The 17,002-nt window shown below is 30.1% G+C and overlaps 2 protein-coding genes across 5 annotated transcripts; one reads left to right on the top strand and one right to left on the bottom strand.

Annotated features, from left to right (window-relative positions):
• The first annotated feature begins 7,165 nt into the window (after window positions 1-7,165).
• Window positions 7,166-9,826, top strand: LOC123887343. 4 transcript variants are annotated; one of them, XR_006801433.1, is made up of 4 exons: window positions 7,206-7,971; window positions 8,845-8,917; window positions 9,048-9,136; window positions 9,806-9,826. XR_006801433.1 is itself a non-coding variant. In XM_045936645.1 (3 exons), exons 1-2 carry the CDS (start codon window positions 7,387-7,389, stop codon window positions 8,914-8,916), a joined length of 657 nt encoding a protein of 218 aa, XP_045792601.1. In that variant the 5' UTR covers window positions 7,166-7,386; the 3' UTR covers window position 8,917; window positions 9,048-9,457. The 4 variants fall into 4 exon arrangements, 2 of the variants coding, with proteins under 2 accessions (XP_045792601.1, XP_045792603.1); XR_006801432.1 differs by lacking the exon at window positions 9,806-9,826 and adding an exon at window positions 9,545-9,740; XM_045936645.1 differs by lacking the exon at window positions 9,806-9,826 and having other exon boundaries at window positions 7,166-7,971; window positions 9,048-9,457.
• A 2,995-nt stretch (window positions 9,827-12,821) lies between these two features.
• On the bottom strand, window positions 12,822-14,005 carry LOC123887342 (secreted 45 kDa protein-like). The gene has a single exon (XM_045936644.1). It carries the CDS (start codon window positions 13,655-13,657, stop codon window positions 12,911-12,913), a length of 747 nt encoding a protein of 248 aa, XP_045792600.1. The 5' UTR covers window positions 13,658-14,005; the 3' UTR covers window positions 12,822-12,910.
• Window positions 14,006-17,002: the final 2,997 nt, after the last annotated feature.

The raw sequence follows: 17,002 nt of genomic DNA, 5'->3' as shown, positions 1-17,002 counted from the left end.
GATCAAATAGTTTTGAAATTGTTTGACGTTGATATGTATATTCCTTGTTAGCTGTAAGAGTAAAGCAAAAAAAATTAAGCAAAAAATAAAAGTAACTTAGACAAGCTCCGATAAGGTGATAACATAGAGGCACCAATTTTTATTTTTAGTTTTACTTAGTGAATTTGTGTGCGCATGCATTCGTGTGTGCGTGCGTACATGCTTTCTTGTGTGTTAAAATAAATAAATAATATAATTATTATAACTAAATTTTAAAATAAACTTAGACTCTTATAATCTTAATAGTGAAATAAATTTGAAGAATTAAAAGTTATATTTAAACAACGGTGTTTAGAAACAATTCCTTCTTATTTATTTTAAGTTTAAAGTTCCTAGTCCTTGTTCATTTGTCACTGTCACATATTTCTATTCTTAACACTACATCTCTTCCCAAACAAAAATTTGGGAATCTTTAATTCTAAACCATTTAGATTTGAACGAAGCGATCACAGCGGCCTCTAAAAACAGTTGAGTAGTGGCGCAACAACATTTGTGTCTGCTATCGTGTTTTTGAAGAAACATTTTCAAAAAAAACCTTAATTTTTTAAATCATTTTATTTGTTAAGGGTATTTTTCTATTTTCAAAAAACCAGAATGACTATTTGAAAGACATTTTTTATTCTCATAAAAAAAATACATTTTTTTTATGTTTGATAAGAGATTGAAACTTGTAAATTACTATTTCAAAAAATATATACTTTGTTTAAGAACATGCATGGTGGAAGATAAACTTTTCATGATGATTATGAATTCATCCTAGGTTTCGGTGAATATTGTAAAACTCAGCATAGATGATAAATATTTCATTGAGTTCCACTGGAACGGTTTTTATATCCGGTGAAATTGACTTTTTACATTGGTTTTACAACTGTTAAAACCTATGAGATCAAATTGTGGTTTTCCCTATCAAGTTCAGCGTCAATCACTAGTTATGGACCAATTAACGATTAATTATTGGATTTGAATTTAATTTTTTTTTATTTTGGGTTCAAATAGAGGAACTTGGGGAATTAGTTTGGATTTATACGTAGCATTTATTGGATTATTTTCTAGCGAAGAGGGGAAGAGGATAAAAGAGGAAAAGTGTCAAAATCTTCATTTGGGGTTTGTTGGCTCTCAAAACCCGATTATTAACGGATTGAGTTAGGTTGGGCTCGCGGGTTGATCATAAAATTTAAAATAATTTTTTGATAGAAAAAAATACATTTTAAAAATTTCTAAAAAACCTATAATACAATTTAATACAATTGTGACATATTTCTAACACTTAAATTGAATAAAACACCCTCATTTAACTTCAAATTAAAATTCATCTTTAATCATAACACTTAATAAACTAAATAAGAGTAGCAAATTCCCAAAAAACACATATTTCCATTACCGGGTTGGGTACACGGGTTGACGGGTTCAAAAACTTAAATCCAATACCTGAACCGATTGCTTGTGAGTATAGCGGGTTGGGTCGGATTCTACCCGCAAATAAACGGGTTCGGATAAATAATAGGTTGGGTTGGATTGGGTCGGCGGGTTCACGGATTGACCACACCCATGAACACCCCTAGATGGAGCAAGGAGAAGGTAGCAACATATGGGAAAGAGATTTTGAGCATGGGAACCATAATGGTATTCAAGAGTACTTTCGGTAGCTTCATAAAAAAAAAGTACGGTAATTGTATGGTTTTTAACTAAAAGAACTATTTAAAAGATCCGTGTATAACGGGTAGATTGAATTTTATTCGATATATAAGTTTGTCATTATATTAAGGTAGAAAAATTTGATTAAAATTAAATAATTAAAAAATTGTTATATAATATTGTTAAAATATAAGTGGAATTATTGTGTTTTTTCTTGTAAATTTATTTATTCAATTTTTTATTTTTCAGTGATAAATAATGGTCCCGTTTAAATTTTACTAAAAAGTTATAATTTTTATTAGGAATATTTAGGGTAATTTAGTAAGTTGGATATTAATTAACTTTATTATATTAGTATTAGTGATTAGTAGTAAACTTGATAGTAATATTGTTTTTTTTTATGAAACATATTGGTTATGTTTTTTTTTTTTTATAGAGTATTGTATTTTTTTATTATTTCTATATTCTTATTTTTATGAGGTTTCTTCTTTTTTTTTTCTGTATTCTTTCTATAATTTTTTTATTGACTAAATTTTCTATAATGTTTTTATTAATTTTTTTTCCTATTTTTATGCATATAATTTTTGTTTTGACTTAAATTGTTCTATTTTGTTTCTATCTATAATTTGTTTTGTTCCTATTTTTAAGCATATCATTTTTTTTGTATTTATCTTATTTTCTTTCTATATATATTTTTTTGTATTTATCTTATATTCTTTCTATATATTTTTTTAATATTTTTTTAGTAAAATTATAATGAAGGATATAAAACTTGCAACTTGGTTAAAAGTAATAAGGATAATTTAGGAACTTTGGTGGTAATCAATTTTAATATATTAGTAATAGATAATTTTATTTTATTTTTGATAATTAGTAATAGATAATATTAGGCAATAGCTTGTATATATATAAATTAATTAAGCATATTTACTTCTTTTTTTTGACTCAAAATTAACTCTATTTACTTATGCAGTTCAAAATGACGAAGTCTTAGAGAAAGAGTACGAGTATATTTACAAGTACACTAAGTGTATTAAAGTGCAGTTTTTTTATTCAAGTGTTTTTTTTTTCATTCAATTTTGCTAAATGAGTAACTTTTAAATTGAAAATAATATTTTTTATATTTTTGAGTAATTGACTGCACAAGTTTCAATGCAATATTATTATATTTGCTTCTTTAACCGATGTCTCCACGACACTGTTTAACATTTTTCTAATATTAATATTAAAAGACATTAAAATTACTAATAAGTAAACACTTGTATAAGTAATAATGAAATGTAGAACTCTGAATTTTTTCGATAATAATCTATGAAACAAATGAAACACAGACATAGACACGGATATCAAACATAACACAAAAATAATTCAGAGTTCTACATTTCATTATTAGTTATACATCACCTTATGCAAAAAATACCTTTTCAAAGAAATTAATACTATTCATATGAATTTGATTCATTCAATCATTTGTTTGTTCATATTATTGTTGTTACTTACCTCTAAAGTCAATGGTTGAAAAATAACAACATGTATAAATTTTGAATTAGATCTCCAATTGGTGCTGAAATTGGCCCTACACTTAGATATTTTTTATTTGTGTTTTTTTCTTAAACTGGTGGTAAAAAAAAAAAAAAAACTTAGATATTTTTTGCAAATATCCAGCTATATTCTTATCTAGTCTAAACAAACGATAAATCAATAGTTGGCAATTTTTTGAAAAATTATTTAAATAAGTATGTAATTTTTTGAAAAATTATTTAAATAAGTATGTAATTCTTATTCTCGTGTTCGAGATTTGACACCAACTAATGGGACATAAAGCATGTATGCAAGTATATTAATGAAGGCCTCATTTTATTTCATAACCTGTAAAATATTATGTATTCCATAACATGTTTTAGGGATTGGCTCCCCCCAAAAGAGTTTGTGGAGGGTGTACGCCCCATTTCCAAGATGTTGCGACCCTGTATGGTTCTTTCGAATTGGATGCTAGTTTCCCATCACGAGAGTATTTCCTGCCCACAGCTTCTCGTCGAAGGACCAAGTCGCTGTGGAGAAATTCTCTAGATTGACATTTTTGTTGTACTTCGTTGTTGTAGCTTGCTTAATAGTTGCTTCGGTGAGAGCGGTGAAGCTTCATTTCTCGTCCAGAAAATTGAGCTCCTCGCATACATATAGATTGAGAGTTCCCGAAGAGGGTAGAATTCATTTAGCTCGAAGGGGATTACAACTTCAGAGCCATAGGTTAACCTGAATGGGTTTTCCCGTGTTGTGGAGTGCGGTGTTGTTGACCAGTTTCCTTTGGCGTCGCTCAGACTTTGCTTCGGCCCTCTAAGGATTATCCTGTATGAGAAGCTTCAGTGAATGAGTGAATTTGGGCCAGGAAGCAAACATCTCAATTAGTCCAAATCAAACCAAAAATAAAAAAATAAATTAAATTTAACTTTTGGTATAGTAACTAATTTGTTGGTTTCATTTTGCTACAATATAATTAATTATTATTTTATTTTGTTCTCTTAACTATATTTTTGTTCCAAAATTCATGGATGGCCAATAATTCAACATTGAATTCAATGAATACGGAATGCAATTGTTAAGTTACACATAATAATTTCTTCAAAATAATTTCTTCAAACAAAAAAAAAAGTTACACATCATAATATCTGTTCATAAGAGCTATGAGAGTATTATTATTACCGTGGCTACAACCATAATTCAAACCTAATAAAATTATGGGTTTAGACTTGTGATGTTTGACAACTACTTAATTTCAACTTGAAATTTTAGAGTTATAGTCTTAAATTTGGGGAATTTTTTATTTTTTTTTAAAAGCTAAAATGAGATATAATAACACTACAGCCTTCCCAGCACAAGACGTACCAAGATAGACTACAAAAACATTGAGGTTTAAATTGGAGTATTAGGTTTGTTGAGTTTTTTTTTTTTTTTTTAGTGATAAAGGTGATGAATTTTTCTTGGTTTGGTGATGAAGATGGTGATAGATTAACTTTTTTAACACAATTTTAATGGAAATGGCTTATATGATACCAAAATAAAACTAAAAGTAAGTTAAATGACAAAAGTCCAATTTAGCAAAACAAAATAAAATATAATCTAAGCTATTAAGATGTATCTAGTGGCAAGGGATTTGAGTAATTGAGTAGTAGGCTAGAGATTACATATCGATGGTTATAAATATAAATAATTATTGTCTTCGTAAGTTTAATTCAGGTTATTTGAACATCACATTTTATATGTAGAAGTAACCACGTTGGACTACTTAATTATTTTTTTTATATATGATTCTAATTTTTAGATATTCAAATAACATTTCTCTTCAAACACTTTTAATTTTCTAATACTCATTCAATATTTCATTTTTCTCTCTAACTCTTTCATTTGCCCTTAATAATCCTTAGCCATGCAGTCGACTAACCTTTTTCAAATAAGAACTACTAAAAGAAGAAGTTGAGTTTAATAGAAGCAACAAAACTCCCACTACATTAAAAATCAAAATTTAAATCTTATAAGATATCAAAATAAAAATATAAATAATTATTGTAAAAATAAAAATAAAAAAATAAAATATTTCAAAGGCAACATAACGGATGCATCGTTGTTATTAATTAGAGGAAGTCAAGATTACATCATGGGTTTGGTTTAGCGATCGTTATGGGCGTAAGACTTATTTTCCTTTTTCTAGTTGGCGTTTAGATCCCATGTCTTGTAAAAGCTCTTAATCACGAGTTTTTCTTTGTAATGGATTGAGTACCCCTTGTACTTCCTTATAATATATCTTTTGCTTATAAAAAAAAATATTTACATAAAGATCAGTTTGAATTGACTTATTTTTTAGTTTATACAAAACAACTTATAAAAATAAATAAACTTTTATATATTATTTATAAGCTTGTCAATATATGATTGACGTTGGACTTGGTAGGGAGTACTATAGTTCGTTCCTCCGCAACTGTGATCGGGAGAGGTTTGAACCACTTGATGTCAGAATTGACCTCCAAATTAGATTATGTGGTTTAGTGAATCAGATACTAGTATTGAAAACAAAAAACAGCTTGTCAACATAATTTTCGCTATTAATAACAGATGTTGTGAGTTTGTTCGCAGATTCATCCTTTTTGTTTTTAGCGATTTTGAATTTGTATTGCATCGATGCACTCTTCTCAATTTAAATGAATGAATATCTTTTATTTAGTTAAAAAAACTTATAAAGTAACATAAAAATTTATTTATCTATATAAATTATTTTTCACAAGTTAAAATATTAGCTAATCCAAACCGACACTTAGCATGTGTTTGGTTTAGTCCAAATTTATTAATGGGTTTTCTTTCCTTTCATTTTTAGGAATTTTTTTGTCCTACCCCTACATTTATCCCTCCACCCCTACAAATAATCTGATATTCCAATTTTACCCTTTGTTTAATATATGATTTTTACACTATTGTATTCCGATATGTAGATTTTTCCCGATACCGAGCAACTTTTAACGACCATTCCGGTTTGGAAAAAAAAAAAGAAATCGGAACACTTTAAAAAACTATTCTGGTAGGTTAAATTTTCCAGAAATTCAATCGGGACCAGTTGATAATTTCTACAAATTCAGCCCAAAAATTTTTACTCTTGGTGAATATGAAGCCCTAAAAAGAGAACAGTAGGGCTGAATTCGTAGAATTGAAATATCAGATCAGATTATTTGTAGGGATCGAGGGATAAATGTATTTTTATTTTCATCCGACCAAAACTCACAGGTTAGGCATGGCAATAAAACCCATACCCGTGGGTACCCACCCAAACCATACCCGCTTTGACGGGGAATACCCGAGTTGACTGAGTTTGGGTTCGGGTTTGGGTTTTCCCCGATTTCAAAAGATGGGTTTGGGGCGGGTAATGTGTACATTGATACCGTCCCCGAACCCGTCCCGCTTATACTAAAAATTAGATTTTACCTCTTTTAAATTAGAAACGCTTAAACAATCTGTTAAATTAGGTTTATATATTTATTTTTTATTTTAATTTGAGTATTAAACAAACCATTTTCTCTTTTTTTTTTCTTTATTTAAAAAAATATTATTGAAAGAAAATAATTTTGGACATTTAACTTTTTTTTAATAAAAAAATACTAAAATATAATCTAAATTCATGTGAAAAGAGGCGTAATGGGGATACCCGAAACCCGATAGGAATACCCGATCCCCGTCAAGTATGAATTTGAGGTTATCATTTTTATCCCCGCTCAAATTTGGGATGGGTTTGCGAAAACCCGAACTTTATGGGTTTGGATTTGGGGAGGGCAAAACCCGTCCCCGTCCCGCACCATTGCCATGTCTATCACAGGTTAAGTTTACCTCTCAGGGGAAACTTAATTTAATAAATAAATACAAATAAACCCCAAATAAATAAATAAAAAATATTAAAAAAAAACGTGTAAATTGATTAAATATAATAACAGCAAATATATAGCCGAACGTTAAACCGATCTCAGAACCTCTCTCTCTCTCTCTCTATTGTCTCTGTCTCTGTCATTCTTACATAAACCAAATCAAAACTCTCTCTCTCTCTCTCTCTCTCTCTCTCTATAGAATTTCAACCCATCTTGATCTTCATCAACAAAAACTCCAAACAACACACACACCCAGAATCAAAAAAATTGATTTTGAATTAAGTCTTGTTTGTTTGTTCCATTTTCATCTATGGAACCAGAAAGATCAAAACCACTACACAACTTTTCATTACCATGTTTGAAATGGGGAACAACAAGGTTACTAAGATGTGTTAACAACAACAATAATAATGACCCTTCACCTCTCATCAATCCCAATTCATCTCAAAATGACCCAATTCGTAAAAACGATGAATCTGTTGATGCTGTTCGTGAAAGAATCATGGGTGATCTTAGAGTCGCTGCAAAAAAGCTTAAAGTTTCAATTTTTGAAGAAAATGGTGATGTTGGTGGTGGTGGTGGTGGTTCTAATGGTGCTATTAGGCCATGGAATTTGAGAACAAGAAGAGCTGCGTGTAAAGCACCACCGCCACCATCGTTGCCGATACCGCCGCCGGTTAGGGATGATGGAAGAAGGTTTTTTGATGTTGGATCATCTACACCTTCTTCTCCTATGGTAATGAAGAAGAAGAAAATGGTGATGGTGAATGAGAAAGTTAAATTTTCTGTTTCTCTTTCTAAGGAAGAGGTTGAAGAAGATTTTTGGGCTTTGGTTGGGACTAGACCACCTAGAAGGCCCAAAAAGAGGCCCAGGATTGTTCAGAGACAATTGAATGTAAGTTATTAACTGTTTCAATTTTCAAAATCAAATCTTTGTTCTTTTTGTTTCATTTTCTTGTGTTGATGTTTGTTTTGTGTTTTTGTTTTTCGCTGAAATTAGTGTTGTCGATTGGAGACTATATAAACCAAGACATTGGGCTCAAGTAGTTAATGAACTCCCCTAGGACGAATTGTTTGGGAGAACCCGAGTTTAATTCCTGGTGGGAACAATTCTTAGCCAAACTTTACTTACATTGTGGACGAACTCTGGATTACCGGGCTCCCTTCCCTGGAAACCAGAGGGTTAATACCAAAAAAGAAAGTATACCGACTATATAAAGGTATAATGAAGCAGAAATTGAACAATATGAACAAATCCTTATTGTTCTGTGATATATGCTATTTTGTGAGAAGTGTTGTCACATAGCGGTATAGTACGGCATAGCAGAAATTGAACAAACTTAGTACAGTAGCATAGCCGAAATTGAACAAACTTTTATTTTCGGTGATTGGCAACGCTGCATGAAATGATCAATGAAGTGATCCCGTGAAATGCCACATTCTATTAGTTGTGTTTGTCAAATGACGGCTATAGCATAGTGGAATTTGAGCAAATTGTTATCGTTTTTCTATACGCTATTTTGTACAAACTGTTGTCAAATAGCATAGTGTTATAACACAGTAATGTAGCAGAATTTGAACATGATGTTATTTCCTGCAATTTGTGGTCTGCAACATTGTATGAAATGACTAATGAAGTGATTATTATAGGTTTCATTTTCTAGCTTTGTTAGAATTTTACATTTTTTTTGTATTTGTTAATGTGAATCATGTCTCAAAAGTTGTTTTCTAAAGTTGTTTTTGTGGCTATTCTATTGTTATTTTGTAGACACTTCTTCCTGGCATGTGGCTGGCCGAGGTCACTCCAGACTCATACAAAGTTGCTGAAGTTCCCGAATGAGGTGAAGTTTGTATTCTTTGTAGTTTATATTTTCTCCGTCTATATAATTGTAGTTGTGATTTTTTGCGAATTTGAATTGGATCTATGATAGATAAAGTCATGACTTATAAGTAAGTGATTATGTTATGCAGGAGCTGAAATGAATGACAAAAAATGGATTCTGGATGTCCCCAAATGTTTTTCTTGGTGACTTCCTTCAACAATTGTCACATAAATAATGGTAATTATTTCCAAATCATCAATATGTAAATCAAAAGTTCAATCCAATAATCATGAAATTTTGAAATTTTTGCATTTGGTTATTTGAATTTGAATGTTGTAGCTTGCAGATTCTATTGAAATTAATTCCATTCATCATTAAATTGTATGAGTCATACTGTTCTAGATTTTGCATTTTTTTCGTAACTTCTCAATTGTTTATTTGATCCTATGTTGTTCACTGAAGAAAGTGAGCAATAATGTTTCTTGTATTGTAAGTAACTAGTGAATAATCAAGTTGGTGATCATCGATCACGCAACAAATTCGTTATTTTATTTAGCAGAATAGTTTTTTATAATATGTCATGTGGATTAGTTTTTTCTGTTAAATTTAAATTTAAAGTAGTTGTTTATTCTATTGGATTCGTAGTCCGTGATTGGAGAACAGTAAAGACGGCACACAAGGAACTGCACCTAAGTCTTGTCGAAAAATTCAATGATTCGGTTTGACTTTGTAAGTTGCAATAACTGCAACTGCATAATTAAAGATTGATAAAGTGTCATATAAGAATTCTCAACTTATGCTACTAAATTTTCCATTCTATCAATGTAACTTATACAATGCAAATGCAATTAATTGAAGTGGAATAAGAATTGTTTAGCATCTGATTACCCTTTTTTGTTTTGCTAGTGAAAGTAGTTTAAACTTTATTCAGAAAAGAAGTGTTTCTAGTCATGAACTCGCTGCGGTGACTTAAATCGGACTGCATTGCCGTAAAACCATGTCTTTTCTGCTATTCTAAAGAGCTTATAAAATAAGTTAAAAACAGTTTATGAATGTCAGTAAACTATTTCTACATGCTTACTCAAACACTTACACAAGTGCTTATGCTATAAGATATAAGTTCATAATAAGCTATTTCAAATGTACCCTTTGTGTTCTATTCTTGTATTTGGAGCATTCTATTAGTGTTGATTGCATATGTTACATGAAAATATGATCTCAGAAAAAGAATTCCTTAACTGTTGTGAAATTCTGCTCTAATTTACATGTTAAGTTAAGCTTATAAACAAATAATGTGATTAAGAAGTGGAAAATATGGACTTGCTATGTAGCATCAACACTTTAGATTGAAGGTGTGTATGACGTTCGACTCTGACACGAGATGAACACATATGGTTACATTCACTAATTATATTTTCTCAAATTATTACCAATTTTGATGTTTTATTGTCGGTGTCTGGTGTTGCGTTTGTTTTGGGTGTTACATAGAAAGTAACTTTGAGACATGTTAAATATCTTGAGCAAGCATTTGATTGTCCTAGTACTAGTATTTGCTTTGAGTTTCCCAAAATAGGTTTCTTGAAAAGCTATAAAATAAAGTAACAATCTCCTAACTCCAAATAACAGGTTGTGTTCAATTAAGAATCATGATTCTTGTACTTATACGTCACACTATGGATCGGGTGCAGTCAATGACTGTGACGGCATGCAGTCGATAAATCACAGCCGTCCGATTTGTAATCGGACGGTTCAGAGTTAAAGTTAAAATATTTATATCTTATAAAACTAAAACTACACTAAGATCTGAGCCGTCCGATTTTCATCAAACGGTTCAGAGCAGTTGATTGCAGCCTGACTGCACCATGGCTGACCGCTATGAATCCATTTACCCAATTGATTTATATTATCCATTAGACCATTACTATTGAACATTTTTTTTTCCAAAACTATTGCATTACACGGTTAATAATGTTGCGCGCCGTTTCTTTTTTTCCCTCGTTATGCAGGGTGCTGGGGTTCAAACTCCGACCACCTCATTTATCCACATTAAAATTGGAATTTCTAGAAAAATCCTCTATATTTTTAAAATTTCTAGTGACTAAACTATTTAACCCCTAAAAAAAATAGCTCTCAATTATTTAGGATTAGTTGATAAAATTAAGAGTTACCTCATTACATTGACTTCAAAATCCTTTGAAATGTACCTAAAAAAAATCCAACTTGATCAATTATGTTGCTAATTTTTGGAGAGCTAAATTCGAACTCCATATATTATAAAAAATGTCAATAAATTCAAATAAGTAAACGAAAAGTGTTGCTAAAAGAATAAGTAAATAGAAAATGTTCTTTATTATAGAATAGTAAAGGATGAACTAAACATAAATATTGTTTTTTTTGCTAGTAGCCTAATGGCTAGAAATTCACCTCTTAAAGTGAATAAATAGAAGATCCCGGATTCGAACTTCGGCTCTGCATATAAAATGCAATAACCCTACCAATTGAGCTATGCTTACAAGGACAGACGGAACATATATTTTGCTCCCATTAAATTGATTTTTTATTATTTTTATGAAATATTTATTCCTCTTTTCTTTTTATTTTAGTAGGTAGACGAAATGACAAACAATTGAAAACTCACACACACACACACTAAGTGGATGGACTGAAATTTGAACTTCGGTCATGGCGTATGACAATTTTTCGACATTTCTACTTATTGAGTTAGAATTTGTGAATATTTATTTGTCTTTAATTCCTACATTAATTAAACTGAAAAAAATCGTGTGTTTTGTATAATTTCTCTTTAGTCTTTTCTAATCAAAATTTGTCATCGTTAGATACTAAAAAAGAATAAATTTTTGTTGAGGTCAAGATCAAATTTTACAGGGTTAATTTTTTATTTTTTTTTGGGCACAACAGGGGAAAAAGTTTAATTCTATTAAAAAATAATAATATTCATCTTATAAAAGGCACCCTCCATAAGGGAATATATTATAGCACAAGGGAACACAGATCATAGATCATATATTCTAGTAAGATAAACCAAAGTATGATAAAGAATGAATAATTATGAATAATTATTAAGTTCAAATATGATAAAGAATGAATAAGTTCAAATATGATAAAGAATGAATATTGTTCATCTTATAATAAAAATTAATAACAAAAAGAAGATTCTTGACTTAGAAGTTACAACTTACAACAGTAAAAGATACATAATTTCTAAAACCGTGTGGAAATATAACTAAAGTGCATTAGTGGAACTTAAGCATTACTTAATTTACTTTGATCTTGCTCATGTCAAACATAATTTGTCAAAGTTTAACAACTAAAGAAATGAAGGGGTAATTGTTTGAAAACAAAGCAATCATGAATAGAGGAGGGTAAAAATGGAAACGTGTAACACGCGCGAAAAGTAGATAGGACGGCAATATGGGAATCCATTTTTCTATCTCCCAAGACCATGATATAGTATAATAAGGCCCATGATTTACTACTTCATTGACTAGGAGCATGTTTGCATGAATTTATTTGAGCTTATCTACTTACATAAGCACTTGTGAGGTTGTTTAAGAGCTTATATAAACAACTTATGATATGTTCATAAATTGTTTTCCACTTATCTTCATAAGCTCTTCAGCACATCTTATAAAAACAACTTATAACTTATATGAAAATAATTTGACTTTATTTATCAAAAAATAAATAAATTGACTATATATTTATTTTTTTGTTGATAGACAAAATTTCAAATGAAATGGCAAAACCATTATATTATTTTTTTTATAAAATTAACTTATACATAAGCACCTCTATAAGTGCATAATTTACTATTTATCAGAGCCCATTACTATGCTAGTTAACCTCTATGAAATGATAACAAATTGAACCAAGATAAATACATGATATATTCAGAACAATCTAATATAATTAACTTCATTGATCAAAACAAAAATAATAATTACAATAACAACACTTAAAAATGTCTATAGCATATGCATATGAATAAAATCACTTCTTACTCTTCTTTCCAACACTTAAAAATGATCCAAACCTAAAGAAATTTGCACTTCCCTTTGAAACACAAGGAGTTGGTACATTTAAGACAGGACTAATCCAATTACCATTTCCATAAGATCCTCCATAACTCTTACCTGAATTAGATTTTTGCATAGGATGCAAATTTAAGCTAGAAGAACATGAATATGATGACGATGACGATGATGATTTAGCCGATGTTGATGATGTTTGCTTATTTGAACTTGTTTTTTTCGCCGAACCCGTTGAGTTGCTTCTATTGAAAAGAGGTGAAGAAAAACTCAAATTCTTCTTTGTTTCACAATTAAGACTTTTGCTTCTACTAAACCCCCAAAAAGACTTGGCATGCGATTTTTTCTCGTTATTAGAACTCACGTCCAAAAGCTCTCTGATGGTGTCTGTTCCGGATTGGGCCAAGATCCACTTTTGATCCATTTCTTTCTTCATTTTGTCAACATTTGAAGCCGATGGACGCGGAGGAAGTTTTGTATGATTAGATTTCACAAAAGGGGTGTGTTTTTTTGGAAGAATTATTCCATTAGAGAAAAGTTCATCAGCTGAAGATGATTCAAATTCAAAGATGTTGCTTGTGTTAAACTCAAAATCAGAATTTGAGTCTAACAACAATTTTTCTATGCAAGTAACATCATTTTGTAGTTGAAATTCAGAGAGATTGTGAGAGAAAGAGAGACGCGGCGGAGTACTTGTTTCGGAGCACATAACTTCAATGAAAGAATTAGAATTGATCAATGTTGATTTTCAAGATGCAAAGACAAATAGAAAAGCAAATGGCTTTAAATGTTGAAAATATGAAGTTATTTTTGACAAAGGAAACAGAAAGAATATGTAAGAAAATGGTTTATTCAAGTTTCAAGGAAATTTAAAGTTCTTTTCTTTTTTAAAAAAGAAACATGATAGAATTTTGTGTATTATTGTTGGAGAGTAGAAACAAAAGAATGTGTCATTTAAAAAGAGAAAATGTTATTTATGTACATAAAGTGAGTAAAAGTGATTTCTTGATTAGAGGAAATTAGTGACTGCATTTACAATCTAATTATGCTGAATTCAAGGAATAATGTGTGGAATTTTTCGTCTTTAAAATAGGTAGGCTACAAAACTTGCTCTATAAGATATCTAATTTTAGGATTATCATCCTAACCACTATGATTAAGTCTCTTGTCCTTTTCCCACATCATATCATATTTATATATAGATATATTTAAGGTAGGGCCGTAAGGGTACATTGTCTTATTTATAATTTAAATGCTTAACTATACATTTGGTCCCTTACGTTTATTTTAGGTTTTAATTTGGTCCCTTATGTTTAAAAAGTATCAATTTGCTCCCTTACGTTTGTTTTAGGTTTCAAAAATTAGTCCTTTCCGTCAATTTTGTCAGATGTGGCAGCCAATTTGCATATGTGGACCGACACGTGACACTTGGACACACTGACACGTGTATTGTCCAAACGGTGTTAGAGACAAAACTAACGGAAATAACTAACTTGAAACCTAAAATAAACGTAAGGGACCAAATTGATACTTTTTAAACGTAAGGGACCAAATTGAAACATAAAATAAACGTAAGGAACCAAATATGTAGTTAAGTCTAATTTAAACAATACTTATTTCATTAGTACTTTGATCTTTCATCATAAATTTTGTCTTATTGATGTATAAGAACCTTTTTTTGGTAACCATGTTATTGCAAAGCATCAATCGAGTTTATCGATAACTAATCTCTGCTGGAGAATCTAACTAACAAACAAGAATATAATCATGTAGATTGATATTGAGATAGCAAAGTGGCAAAATCATCTCAAAATGAGTTGAGATTGTTTGATCTACTTTTAAAAAGTGTGTTGAAAAGTCTAATTCACATAATTTTTAATAGCATTCATTATATTGATTAAATGACTCACTGTATAGAATAGTCCTAATTTCCCCTCTCTTATTTCTCGTTTCATTATTTTAAGGCAATATAAGTATTTTTATTATCTTTTGAAAGTCAAGAAAAATTTGTTTGTGATTATTGAAACATGGACTCAATTGAATTCAAATGGAAATAGAAACAAACAAATTTTTATTAATTTGTATCTTCTAGAATGGCTTATAATTGAGAAACTGTTGCAATCCAATGAAAATAACTTCTAACCTACCAGCCAATTCTGTCATATTCAACAAGCACTAAGTTTTGCAAATATGTTATAATTAATTTGCCATGCTAATCTTAATTAGGTACAATATTTTCTAGATATAATTAATTTTACAATGTGATAAAGTTGACAATGATCAACTCAGCTAAAAGTATAACTTTTTTGGTGTTAATTAGTATACTCAATACCATGTTAAAGTATATATGTTTGTGTATCATCTTCAAGTATCTTACTAATGCTTGTCACACATTGGGTTGTAGTTAAGATGCTGAAATAATATGAGAATGACAAGATGCATTAACTTGAAAATATTGAAGTCTTCTTATCTGACACCAACACTTCATGTTGAAGGCGTGTCTGAGTGTCTAACAAGCCGACACTTGCATTTGACTAAAGATGAGGGACACAACTGGTATCAAAAGTTTCAATTTTTATTTTAATAATGATGATCAACTAAGGAGTAAATATTGATTAGATGTTTTTAACATTATAATAGTATAGGTGAGTGAAAGATGAAAGACATAGTACAATAATTCACCTTTTTGGATATTATTTCTTTTTTTTGAAGAAGTGAGGTGCTCAATTCAAATTGTATATGATATCTCTTAGTATCTTTTAATGAGAATCGTTATCATAGAAAAATTATAATATTTCAACAAAGCGTTTCATATGATCACGGATATATATAAATATCGAACCTCAATTCACCGTGTTTATATGTCTATGTCGTGTCTAATATCCTTGCATGTGTATGCATTTCATTTATAGTCCCTAATTGAGGTTATGATCATAATTTTAATTTACGATCTACAACCATAGTTGCAGTCGCAATATAAAAGATTTTGAGATAGCTAGTAGCGTCGGTGTCGGGGTCCGACGCTAAATACATACTCTAAAAACCTGTTTTCTAGTAGTGGGTAATATCAATTACATTTTTTCATAATATAAAAGTTTGTAGTATAACCGCAATCCCCCATTTAAAATCATGATTATGAATATATATTAGGTATAAGACAATTTAATAGAGATGAGAAGAGAACCCTAGACAATTTTGATTTGGGCCCTGATGGGCATATAGCATTACATAGCATGGGACGTAGGGGTCATATTTTAAGGATGGACCCAAATTTTTCAATTGATAACTATTGTTTCTTCTTTTAACCAATAAAGATAAACCATTTGTGCCAACTAGCCATGTGAGCAATTTCTCAAAATGAATAAGCTCAAAACCTTGATGACAAAAATGTTCTTAACTTCTTATTTGAGATGCTCAATAGTTGCCACAACATAAGACCCTACCCCTCAAATTTTTTATGTGCCCCACAACGCCACCTATACCAATCCACAATTAGCATTACCATAAAAGTGGTTATAATTTGTTGCAATAAAAAGTGTAACCAAAACTATAACCTATAATTAGAAATATGTTACACTTTAGACTTTAGAGGGAGATCTATTACATATGTTACATATAATTGATAATGCAGTATGGAGACTTGGCTGTGGTTGCTTTAGTGGACCCAAAACAAATGAAAATATATAATGAAGTTTCATATAGGCTTCCATGGAATAACTCAATTATCTAAGTGGTGGTGCCCTCTTAAGATGCTTGTTTATCTATTTTCAATAAAACTAGGAAGAGAGTATTGCTTATAATCAAGGTCGAAGGGAGTATTTTTTTTATCGGCAAGAATCGAATTCTGTATCACAAAGTTTACAATATTCACACACTAACTACTTGTGTGAGACCCTGTAGTTGTTTACTTGTATATAAAATACTGCCTCCTGTCCTTGATATAAGAAAAAGTTAACATTTTAGATTATTTGAATGATTGATGTATTTGGTCTAGAAAATAGACCAAATACATTAAACATTCTATGAATCTAAAAAACAAACTCTCTCTAATATT

Source organism: Trifolium pratense, linkage group LG5 (genome assembly GCF_020283565.1).
Source record: "Trifolium pratense cultivar HEN17-A07 linkage group LG5, ARS_RC_1.1, whole genome shotgun sequence".
Classification (NCBI taxonomy): domain Eukaryota; kingdom Viridiplantae; phylum Streptophyta; class Magnoliopsida; order Fabales; family Fabaceae; genus Trifolium; species Trifolium pratense.
The sequence above is the reverse complement of the archived record's forward strand: the minus strand, read 5'-3'. Positions and strand labels throughout refer to the sequence as shown.